General features: G+C 46.7%; 3 protein-coding genes across 3 annotated transcripts in view; 1 reads left to right on the forward strand and 2 right to left on the reverse strand.

Moving 5' to 3' along the window:
• The window catches only part of rcor1 (REST corepressor 1), a 5,982-nt gene extending 3,228 nt beyond the window's left edge, over positions 1-2,754 (reverse strand). The window contains exons 1-5 of the mRNA XM_037694801.1: positions 2,482-2,754; positions 2,341-2,400; positions 1,668-1,748; positions 1,538-1,590; positions 1,011-1,172 (exon numbers count right to left, since the gene is read on the reverse strand). Of these exons, the coding sequence (XP_037550729.1) occupies positions 1,011-1,172; positions 1,538-1,590; positions 1,668-1,748; positions 2,341-2,400; positions 2,482-2,662 (537 nt within the window). The 5' untranslated portion in view covers positions 2,663-2,754. The remainder of the gene's footprint in view (positions 1-1,010; positions 1,173-1,537; positions 1,591-1,667; positions 1,749-2,340; positions 2,401-2,481) is intronic.
• A 4,233-nt stretch (positions 2,755-6,987) lies between these two features.
• On the forward strand, positions 6,988-9,623 carry ankrd9 (ankyrin repeat domain 9; the record flags this gene model as incomplete). The annotated part of the gene is given in 2 exon segments (XM_037695410.1): positions 6,988-8,372; positions 9,581-9,623. A coding segment is annotated over 1 exon segment (822 nt). The 3' UTR covers positions 7,885-8,372; positions 9,581-9,623.
• Positions 9,418-11,901, reverse strand: part of tecpr2 (tectonin beta-propeller repeat containing 2) — an 18,455-nt gene continuing 15,971 nt past the window's right edge. The window contains exons 23-26 of the mRNA XM_037695411.1: positions 11,625-11,773; positions 11,364-11,505; positions 11,129-11,278; positions 9,418-9,690 (exon numbers count right to left, since the gene is read on the reverse strand). Coding sequence (XP_037551339.1) covers positions 9,539-9,690; positions 11,129-11,278; positions 11,364-11,505; positions 11,625-11,773 — 593 coding nt within the window. The 3' untranslated portion in view covers positions 9,418-9,538. The remainder of the gene's footprint in view (positions 9,691-11,128; positions 11,279-11,363; positions 11,506-11,624; positions 11,774-11,901) is intronic.

The raw sequence follows: 11,901 nt of genomic DNA on the forward strand, positions 1-11,901 counted from the left end.
ATCTATCTGTCCATCCATCCATCAATGCATCTATCTGTCCATCCATCCATCCATCTATCCAATTCCTCTGGAAAGTTCTGGGCCTGACCCGGGGTCTCGTCCCAGTGGGAGGTCCAGATCTCTCTCCACTGCCAACTCTTCTGGGAGGACTCCAAGGTGCTCTAGACCAGTCGAGATGGTCTCTTCAGCGTGTCTTTCCTGGGGTCTCCTCCCAGTTGGATATATCCAGAACACCTCCTTAAGGAGGTGTCCAGGGTCCATCTTTACCAGATGTTTGAATGATGGAGTTGGAGAAGGAAGATCTGGGATTTCTGTTGCCAACCGTGGAGAAGCTCTGTTTTGAAAATCTGTCCCAAAGAGACGCCACCGTTTCTAACAGATGGTGCGGGAATTTGCACCTTCGCTGTCTGACCGAAGAGCACTCCCTCCTGGGGGGAAGAGCGTTCTCTCTCGGTCAACACAGCCATGGAGAGCCGCCAGTTCGTCTTCTGGGTGCACAAAATGGTCCAATCTCCTTCTACGAGTTCTTTTTCTATCTTTACAACATTTATTTGACTTTCTTGAACAGTTTTGCTGAAACAGTTGTAATGTTGGCTGCGTTTTCTCACAGCCTCAGCCAGCAGCTCCTCGGCAGACGCTGAGATCAGCTGACTGCAGTTATTTACATAAACCACGCCCACAAAGTTCTGACCAATCACACAGTGCTCGCTGCATAGCCTGTAAGAAACTAGTTCTGACTGGGGACAATGCACAAGACGGGGTGTCAGCTGGGGGAAGAGTAGAAAGACACACAATTTTTGTCATGTGAGAACGAGACTGGGCTTCTCATCAGCCTTCAGGGAGAGTCCCTGTGGAGAAAACCCATTTCAGCTGCTTGCATCAATTAACGTAGTTCTGGCTTCTACCCAGAGCTCAAGACCATAGGTGAGGGTAGGAGCGTGGACCACATGAACCCCAGAACCACCTCAGTCCTCCAGGGTTTGCTCTAACTGCGGGCGAAGTGGTTTTACCATCTGCTGGATGCGATGGAAGCTCTTCCCATGGAAGCTGAAGGCCTGTTCGAACAAGACCCGGTCCTCCACCGTCCACTCGCCAGGAAACGGCGTGAAGTTCGGCAGGTCGGCCAGAGATTTCTCGATGTTGTGTTTGTGCCAGAAGAGCATCCCCAGAGCCTGCCGGAGAAACAGGAAGTCCGTTAAAGACGACAACGAGCAGGTGACACTGCAAGTCTGGTTCATCTGAGCTGAAAGGGGAAAACTCGTCTATCCGAGCAGAATCAGAATTTAATGAATGTCCGGCATTCTTTGAAGGAATGCACATCACCCTCCACCTTCATATCAGAGCTGAAACTAAGATCATCCTAAAGTGAGAAGCGACAGTAAAAGAAACGAAGGTTTACGTCAAACGTTGAAACTGAAGTTAAGCACTGTGTCTGTACATCTGAATGAGCTGTAGTCGTTTTTGTGTTGGATAAGGATGATTAACGGTGGTGGCCATCTTGAATCGGACCGATTTAGGAGAGAGCGTCAATACGAACCTGCTCCATGTTGTAGCCGTGCTTCTCCTTGGCGATGTTGATGTATTCGTCCACTGCAACGAAACACAGGATCAGACTCTGCTTCCAGACGACATTCAGCCTGACAGCAGCCGGGTCGGGCGGATCTTACCCTGGTTGTTGTTCAGGCAGCTGCTGGGGATCCAAATCAACATTCCCAGGTTGTCTCTGAGATGAGCCGCCTGGGCCACATCTGGGAACGAAAATGAGTCCTTTTGTTTAATTTCACATAATAACTGAGGCTCCGCCCACACAGGAAGTGATGTAGTTCACCATTTTCAAACCCGACATTGTAGGCGAGTTTTAGATGTTTGCCCAGTGACCTTTTCATGAAATTCAAGAGATATTTTGCTAACAGGGTTAACTTCAACCGTTAATGCTGAAGTCTTAGACAAAGATCGAGCTCAGAGTACGTGTCGTTGATGACTCTCAGCTACTACCACAACAGACTTTAGGTCAATCTGAACTGGCTGAGGCGTCATCTTCAAGTTTGCTAAGGTCAATTGGCTGTGGCGGCCATCTTGAATCTGGTCCACTCCAGAGTTCTCGATGTCCCACGAATCATTGAGAGTTTGAGTCAAATCGTTCATGAGATATTTTGCTAACAGAATGACAAGCCGTTAAGGATGGATGGAGTTTTGAGGAGAACACTTCCGAGTCTGACCAGGATCTACTGGACCAGGTTCCATCAGAACCGGGACTAGGATTAATGGAACCGGTCTGAAGCTATTTTGTTCGAGGCTACCGCTCAGCTAGCAGGGCTGTGGTCCAGTTTTAGGTCTCACCCGGGTCAAAGTCCGGAACCACGGCCTGGTACTGCGGTCCGACCCGCATCCCTCCTCCACCTGTCCGAACACACACACAGAGCAGTTTGTCAGAGCCGGTTCTGGACGGAAGAGGTCCGGGCTGTGATCGAGGCTACCCACCATGCTCCTCGTCGCTGCTGAAGCCCGAACTTCCTTCTTCCCAGCAGTTGTTGGCGCTGCTTCCATTACCGGACAGGCTCTTCCCGCCGGTGCTCGCCGCTGCCCCGGGCCCGCCGCCGGTCGGGGCTCGGCCTCTCCTCTTCCCCGGAGCCTCCGGGTTCCTCTCCAGCATCGCCGGCATGACGAGGGGAACAAAAAGTAGCTGAGGCTAGCGCTAAACTTCAGTTAGCCTGTTAGCTTCCACTGCCGGGGGAAACGAGTAATAATAACAATAATAATAATAAAGGTCTTGGCAGAGAGGGATGACCCGAGAGTTTGGGTCGGAACCAGCAGCAGCACGGCCCTTTGTTTGATTAAAAGTGCAAATAAAGCTCCGGGGCGAAGAAAAGTTTCAAACGGCGAAGCTCAACCTGCGATGCTAACAGAAGCTCCGAGAAGATGCCCGAAAAGTTCAGGGTCCAACGAACAGCTCGAACCTCCGAAGATCAAAGGAAACCGGGCCCACATGGGTCTGGAATCCGGCTCAGACTATCCCAGAACCGACCCACATTTATTAAAATAAATGAGAGCAGAAAGAAGCCCATGTGATCATCCTGAGCAGCTCTGAGATCTCTGCTGCCATCACAGGTCAACTTTAACAAGCACACCAGGAGAAAAATGCACATTCACTAAATCAAAGTTCATTTGATCACTTTAATATAATCACTAGAGTATACCACTACTATAATCACACAGTCACCACAGAGGATTTATATTTACTGTTTACATGTGATCTGCCACAATAAAGAAAAATAACATAATTATCTGAAAATCATAATTCAGCTCATCATCATAAATTATCTTAACACTGATCATAATCGTGTGAGTGCTTATGAAGCATATTGTGATGATTGTTCTTCTGTACATTTTTCAGCATATCTGTCATTCTACAACTTTTGTGCTATTTCGACAAGTCATAAATCAAAACATCCTTTCAGGACAATCCTGCAATGACTTTTGGTGTTGGTGCAACTTTAGCTTTTTGAAATATTTAGCCTTTTCTGCCATTTCAGCTATTTAGCTGTTTTCACGCTATTATAGCTTTATTCCACATTTTTTGCACTAATTTAAACTTTTTTTCTGCCTAATTCAGCAAAAATGTGCTCTCTCCACCTCCTTGTAATTTAGGGTTCTTTCTGCTTTTTTAGCTACTTTTCATCAGTTTTTATTTTCATATAATTTCCACTTTTTGTGCTCATTTCTGCTTCATTAAGCCTAATTGGCCAAACATGTTTTTTCTGCTTTCTACTGCTAATTTAAGCTTGTTCTAACTTTTCAGCTACCTTTTTAGCATTTTCTAGCTAATCTTGGATGTTTTCAGATTTATTAAAGTCGTTTTTTGGTAATTTCTGCTACTTTCAGCCTAATTAACTTCTTTCAGATAATTTCAGCTTGTTGTACTCCTTTCAGGTTAGTTATGCTAGTTTAACCTTTTTCTGCTATTTCAGCTACTATTTAGCTGTTTATATGCTAAGTTTAGCTTTTTCAGTTAATTCCACATTTTTGAGCGCATTTCAGCTCTTTCTGCTGAGCTTCTTTCTTCCTTTCAGCAATTGTTTTTTCTAATTTCAGTTTTTTTAAGCTAATTTACTTTTTTTTTTACTAATTTCTGCTTATCTAAACCTATGTCAGCAAATATGTTTCTGTTTTCTTCTGCTAATTAAGGCTTGTTCTTCCATTTCAGCTATATTTCAGTATATTTTTTAGCTAATTTCAGCTGTTTTTCAGCAAGTTCACACTGCATTTTCGCAGGAAATGCAATTTCTCTCGTTTTATTACTATACTGCTACAATAGGCTAATCACAAAATCACCACAGAGGCTGTTTATGAGAGTAAGCCCAACTCTACTATAATAAATTAATTGTCGACATAATTATGTAATTGCATCCAAAAATTATAAATTATCTACTTATTATAAATTAACTTAATGTTGATTAATTTCATCATTATGAGTAGGCGTTTCATAATAATGAGCTGTTTAGTCTCAGTTTAGAGATGCTAGATCATAATTTTAAGTTTGAGGTATTACTCCTAACTGTGACATGGTATTTTATGAGATTCTCATCATAAGTTAGGCATCTCATAAATATGTGTTGCTAATTTGTAATAACTTTATGACGAATCATCAGAAACATGTGACTTGGCATCTCATAACTTTGTTATTGTCATAATTTCTATAGGATCTCATATACACCAAGATAGTGTTTTGTAATTTTGACATATATCTTTTAAATATGAGATATCGTGTAATAATGAGAAGCTAATCCATAATCAGGATTATCTCAAACTTGTTTGTTGGTTTATCAATTCATATTTATGGGACGCTAAATCTAAATTTTAGGATTAGGCTTATATGTCATAATGTTGGGAGACTAGGTCATAATTATGGTGCCAAGTCATAAATTTAGCGTTTTCTCTCTCTTTTTTTTTTCTGTTTGTCGCTGCAAAAATATTGGTCTGATATAATTTGTGAGATACAGAAAATATTAGGAATATGTGTACGAATGAATCCTTTGTCTCTACTTTTAGGGCTGTCTCATAAAAATGTTATCTCGAGCGATAAAAAAGGATTTTATTGCATACTCACGTTTGCAGAAGGAAAACTATCCTGATGCAGTGGACAATAGTGTTAAAGGCCGGCAAAGATACTGCAGGACTTGGTGCATGAGAATATCTGACATGTTTTACACATGACACCGTTTCCTCAAGGCCTGGGAACCACTTGGACTATGTCAAACCTGAAATCAGCTTTTATGCTGCAAGGTTTTGTTGATCTTAATCTGCTGTTTTTGCTTTGTTTTCTTCTTCCCCTTCATCCTCCTGTGTTTTTGGGGAACACTGGGTCTGAGCTGTTATCCGAGTTGTGTTGTAAAGTTTTAAAATATCCAATTTAACAAAAAAAAAATCATATTTTTCAGTATTATCACGAATATTTGACTGAGTGTGCAAAAGATTTACCATCTCAAAATTGGTAGCGGCCCAGTCACTTGACGCTCACCAACAAGCCTCTCCCACAGGTCTGGCTCCAGGGTGGGGCCCGGGAACCCAGGTCCAGTTATTAACATCCATGTTGTCTTCTGCTCATGTTGGTGAATCGGGTTTTGTCTCATGAGCCATCGTCCTGCTGGTTCTGGACTCAGGTTTCGGGGCCAGCAGCTTGATCAGGGAGGTCCAGACATCTCTCTTCCAGTTCTTCTGGAGGACTCCAGGCTGAGACATAGTTCCTCCAGTGTCCTGAGTCTTCTCCTAGTTGGACATGTCCAGAAGCACCTCCGGGAGGCATCCAAGATCCATCCTCGGCAGATATCTGAACCACCTCATCTGCCTCCTCTGGATGTGAAGGAGCAGCAGTTCTACTCAGAGAGTCTCCCCTGAAGAATTGAACTTCTCATCATCTCTGGAGGAAACTCATTTCAACCGCCTGGATCCGTGATCTTGTTCTTTTGGTCACTTCCCAGAACTTGTGACCACAGGTGAGGGTAGGAACGTAGACTGACCCCGGCAAAGAGCTTCACTTTGCAGCCCAGCTCCGTCTTCACCACAATGGACTGGCGCAGAGTCCACAATACTGCAGAAGCCGCACAGGTTCGTCTCTTGATCTCATGCTCCATTCCTGACTTTGAACAAAACCCAGATACTTGAAGTCCTTCACTTGAGGCAGAACCTCACCCCCCACCAGCCGAGGACAGTCCACCCTCTGAGGACGGCCTCAGATCTGGAGGTTCTGATCCTCATGCAGCTGCTTCACTGAACCGCTCCAGTGAGAACTTGAGATTGCAGATGAACAGGACCACATCATCTGAAGAGCAGAGATTTGAACCTAGAGGCCACTGACTGGACCCCTCCCACCCCCTGGCTGCACCGAGAAATTATAAAGTTATGACCAGAACATTCCACAAGAACCAACTCCCACCCCGAACAGGTCCGACATACTGCCAGCAGCAGAACTCTCACACCATTTGAGTCAGAACTGACGGGTCAGCAACAGAGACCCCCCCACCCGGTACCTGGAGGTCAAACACCTCCAAATCCACTGGGTGGGCAAACCACCACACCCCCATGTTATAAATATGCGTGACATTAAACAAACAAACAAAAAAAGCTATTTTTTTAGATAATTTGCAGTTATTTGAATCAAATTAACACAATCTGAGCAGAAGGAAAAATAATTCACACCATGCATTCATAAACTTACTGTTTGTTTATTATGGCAATCAAATAAAAACAAGTTACATCATCACCCGCCAGTTTGTTTTTAATGGTCTCTAGTTGTTTTGACTGAGGAGGATTTTGTTCCGTCCTGGCTGGAAGTTGGACCACTATGTTCTCTATGTGAGACACATGATCTGTCCTCCCTGAGCCAGACTGATAAACATGGACACATAGAGGGGGGTGGGGGCGCGGCCTGTGTGTGGGGATGGGGGGGGGGGGGCAGCTATAAAACTGTGGAAGAACTGAGCCCAAACGTTTGACCGAGACCTCATCCTTCCGGTTCTTTAAAGACCCAGCAGTCCTCCGGTGTCCCCCCTCTGGTGTCCCCTGATGCCGTGGGTGCTGTCCTCCCCACTGGACACCCTGTCCCCGTCCCAGCGGCACTGTGAGCGGACCGCCTTCTCCTTCTACCGCGCGGTGCGCGAGCGGATGCCGGTCTGGCTGCTGGAGGACATGCGCAGCATGGAGGTCCTCTGCTGGAACGACGGCTGCCCGCGAGCCTTCCTGCCCTCCGAGGCGCTGCTGTACGCACTCGTGCACGACCACCAGGACTACGCACGCGACCTCCTGAGCAGGTACTCTGTGGGCGCCCTCGCCGCGCCGGGCTGCAGCCTCTGCGGCTGCTGCAAGAGCGCGCCGCACCTGAACGTGGCGGTGCGCTACAAGCGCGTGGCCATCCTGCGCATGATGCTGGAGGTCCTGAAGGACTGCGACGGAGCGCGCGAGCGGCGGGAGTACCTGGACGGCTGCGGCGGCTGTCCTCACTTCGCGGACGCGGGGAAGAGCGCGGTGCAGCTGGCGGTGGAGCTGTCGCACCCCAGCTGCCTGCTGCAGCTCCTGCTCCACGGCGCGCGAGCCGACGCGCTCGACGTGGCGCTACAGACTCTGGTGTCCTGCGACGCGGCGGCGCGCCAGGACGCGCAGCGCTGCGTGGACCTCCTGCTGCTGTTCCTGTCCGAACCCCCGCGGCTTCCCTGCCTGCAGGACGAGCCGCAGCGCTGGCAAAGCCTGCTGGGTAACAAGGTGTTCACCTGGCTCTGCGGCCTGGCCCCGCCCCCACTCCTGATGCAGGCGCTCAGGTGTCTGGCCCGGTCCGGACCGGACTGGATCAGTTTGCTGCCGGACGTCCTGCTGCAGGACGCCTGTCAGTGAGGACTCTGACTCTGAATGACTGAAATTTAAACAAACTGTAAATAGACTAATGGATTAGGGACGGGTGACGTCATCAGCACTTTTTGCCCAGACATCAGAAAGATGTCGATTCTGTTGGTGTCACCAACATGTTGAACAAGACTGCAAAAATACCACAATGTATACTTGTATGTATGTATATAGTACACTTCACACTTGGTGCCTTATCATGTAAAAAAAAATTAAAGCTGCCAGTTTGTTCTCTTTAATGAGCTACAATAATTTTAAAGCTGGATTTGGAAACATTTTATTTTAGGGACGACTCTCAGCTACTACCACTGCAAACGTTAGCTCCATGTCTGTAAAACGGACCGATTACTGCAGTTTTTAGCTGCTCCCGTATTTATATTTCCTGGTGACTTTGTGGATCTTTCATTAAAGTCCACCCTGTGGTCCATGATGCCGCCTGCTAAACCCAAGACAACAACATTATCGCCCGCTGCAGAAAGGTGGGTGATGAGAAAATGTGAACTATTCACTGCAGAAAATAAAATGAGCAAGAACAGGTGAAGGTCAGAGCGAACTGTTAGTCCTGTTAATATTCAGGTTAAGTGTCTCTTTATTGTCCACACACAGAACCGTTTTAGATGGAACTGGGTCTGGAATCCTGGTTTTGGGTTCCAGCCAGGACCCGCTTTGTTAGACTTCTGTAAAGTCCTTCAGCCCTCCAGAACCGATAAAACATTTAAGTGTTTATACGCACGTCCACAGTCTGCGATTTACAACCAAAAGGAAACTTTTACTCCGACTGAATCGGGTCGGGATGATCCGATCTGTCCAACGTCCCTTTAGAGTCCAAAATAAATAAATCATAAATACAAAAAGACGCATTCTTTGAAGGAATGCATATCACCCGCCACCTCGTACGATCTGTGAGCGCTCAGATTGTGTGAAGTGAATAACCCTCGGCTACTACCACACCAGATTTTAGCTCCGTATCTAAAACTGACGGAGCTGTAGCCATTTTTACGTTTTGTTTAAGTCGATCAGCTGCGGCGGCCATCTTGATTCAGGTTCTAGATGTACATCCAGTGATAACTTTGAAAGTGGTTTATAAGATATTTTGCTAACAGACAAACTTGTTTTGTCAGGGTTCAAGGTAAGATGTTGAGCTCGGGAGTATGAGCTAAGGACGATTTCAGCTACTGCCACAGCAAATAAAACTGAGCTTGAGCTATTTCTGTGTTTGTTGAGGTTGGTTTGTTGTGGCGGCCATCTTGATTTGGGCGGGCTCAAAGATTAATCTGTACATACAATGAGAGGTTTATAAAAATCAGTCCAGTGGTTCATTAAATATTTTGCTAACAGACAGAAAAACAAAAACATAATCACTAAAAACTCTACAGCAGGTTTCATTCCAGTTTGGACCAGTTTGGACTGGACTGTCAATAACAGTAGTATAGACCCCCCCCCCCCCCCCCTTTCCCCCTACACACCTTCCAGGTTAAAGTGCTTCATGTTATTACAAAAATAAAACAAACGTCCTCCGGGGTCCATCACCTGTCCAGTGTTTGGTCCTGCATCGACATCAAACAGGACAAATCCCGTCCGTCCAAAAGTTTATAAAGTGACATCACAGTGTCCCTCTGAGTGGACCCAGACTGGATGAAGCGGGTCAGATGAGCTCCCATTCATCGTCAACATTGTCTCCTCCCAGGACCGGGTCCGAGCGTGGCGCGCTGCTTGGCATCTGTGGGAGGAGCTTGGTTAGCCGACGGCACAGTCCGCCGACGGGAGTCACCGCCCACAAGTCTTCTTCTGCGGTAACTGTGGAGAGAAACACCTGACAGGTGAGACGGGTCGTCTGCAGTGCTGTGTTGAAGGCTAAACTTTCCCACGAGCCAACATCGGCCTAACGACCAACGGTTGTTGATTCATGTGGCGGCCTTTAATCGTGCTAAGAACAGATGAGTGTTTTTTCTAGACTGACGTGAACAGAATGAGAGTAAACCTAAATGTTTTTGGTGGAAGATATTCAAGAGGGCAGGAGTTGCGCTGTGGAGAAGAACAGAGGGAGAGTTTGATTTTCTTGTCCGAGGCGGCGGCGTGTGACGGATCCTGGAGTGGAGGGAGCAGGTTTATCCACCGCCAGGTGCAGTGGAGGAGCTACAGGGTGGTTAATGGTGGCTTTGATCACCATAGATTAATCCTAGACCACCCCAATCATTGGAAGAAACTATACTTTTAACAATATAAAAACTAGAAACCATAGTTTCCTCAAAAGATATGGGTGGCCGGTTTACACATATATGATTTAAATCCTGTGAGCCACTCGTCATGGCACACAGCTCAAAACCACAGATAGTAGGAGGAAGCTGCTGTGAAAAGGGGTAATTAATGCGACTAACGGGGTCCGTTTGTCACTGAGCTGCGACTGCTGGACACAAAGCATGAACGGTATCTGCCGGGGAGCATCCAAGAGGAGCTCAAACACTTGCTGGGGTTGTCAATTTGTTTGTGATCCAATAATGTGGCAACACAAAATTTGCTCTCGTCGTCGCAGGTGTCTGAATCTAGCTTCCAGTGCGAGTACTCTCCATTCATGCTTGTCGTTAATTAGAAGAAGAGGCATTTGGCTCCCTCTGGGCTGAGCTGCTGTCAGCCGTCACATCGGTGCAGGCAGGACTTCCACACTGCAATCATTACAAGCCCCACTGACCCTACACTTCCTAGCAAATGCAGCTAGAGGGATGCAGCGACCCCTCCCCCCAACAACTCATCACATTTAAAGTCCTTTGAGCTCTACGGCTCATAGGTCTTGCAAAATACACCCTACAGCCTACTGGGACATCTAGTTCTCAGTACCAGGTCATTACCCTTTGGTAGTATCTGCAGTCTTTCAAAGGGAACCCCATGACCTTCATGGTCTCAGTACCTACTGTACACCGTGGAAGTGTTTGACACTTTACATGAGCCTTTCAATCCATGCTGAGGTTGAATCAATATACTCTTTAATTACTGTTCTGTTGAACATTAGGGCATCTCATGAAAATACCAGGAAGAACCTACAGAAGGAGCCCTGAGCGCAGAGCAGCGCCACGATTGTCTTCACACTAAAGGAGGTGTGGGGAGTGAACTCGAGGTCGTCATCCAGTGTGCAGGGACTTAATTCACCAACTAACAACTACGTCTCTCCAAGCTCTTACCTCAATCACACCAGATACTATTCATGGATAAATTCGAGTTTAAAAAAGTCCACTTTTACCCGTAAAGGAGTTGGCGTTCCCAGGGATTTTCTTCCAGTAATCTCCCGCTGGGTTTTTGTCAGAAATGCCGTAACGTCGAGCCAGATCTCCGTTCACACACCGAACCCACGCGGTCCGACAGCTGAGGACCAGATGACGGACAGCCAGCCCTGCAGATACACAGACACACATTACACACTAGTGTCTGAGGGCAGGACAGATCATACACACCACACAGATGTTCAGTTCCAACACCTGGTACAAAGTCCCAGCCCGTCCCAACGGGCATCTCATCACTTAGTCCAGTCCTGACGAAGACACTTCCTTTGTTGTCCAGAGCCCAGAGGAGTCGGTCATTAGGACTCGTCTGAATGCTGACCAGCTGCACTCCGGCTGGCTAAACGACAAATTACATGAAAATTACACAGAAACACTGTGGAGCTAATACAATTTAAGATGGCTGCTACTGCTAATCAACCAAAAGGAAACTGACCTCACACCTGTATGAGTCCTTACCTGCACCGGAAGGTCAATGGGGATCCAGGCCGGCATCATCATGCTGGAATTGAGCGGCTGAGTTCCAACTCTGAAGTAAACGAGTCCTCGACTGTCCACGGCCCAAACGTTCTGACTGCCACAGCTCACGCAGACCAAACGGACACTTCCTGTAACACACAGCTGATCGCTTCATTTTACACTCATGGCATGTTTAAGATTAAATATTATATAACATTTACAAGCGGTACACCGATGACCTCATTGATGAGGGGTTTGAATAGTGAATGTTTGCATA

Source organism: Nematolebias whitei, chromosome 21 (assembly GCF_014905685.2).
Source record: "Nematolebias whitei isolate Nwh7 chromosome 21, NemWhi1, whole genome shotgun sequence".
Lineage (NCBI taxonomy): Eukaryota > Metazoa > Chordata > Actinopteri > Cyprinodontiformes > Rivulidae > Nematolebias > Nematolebias whitei.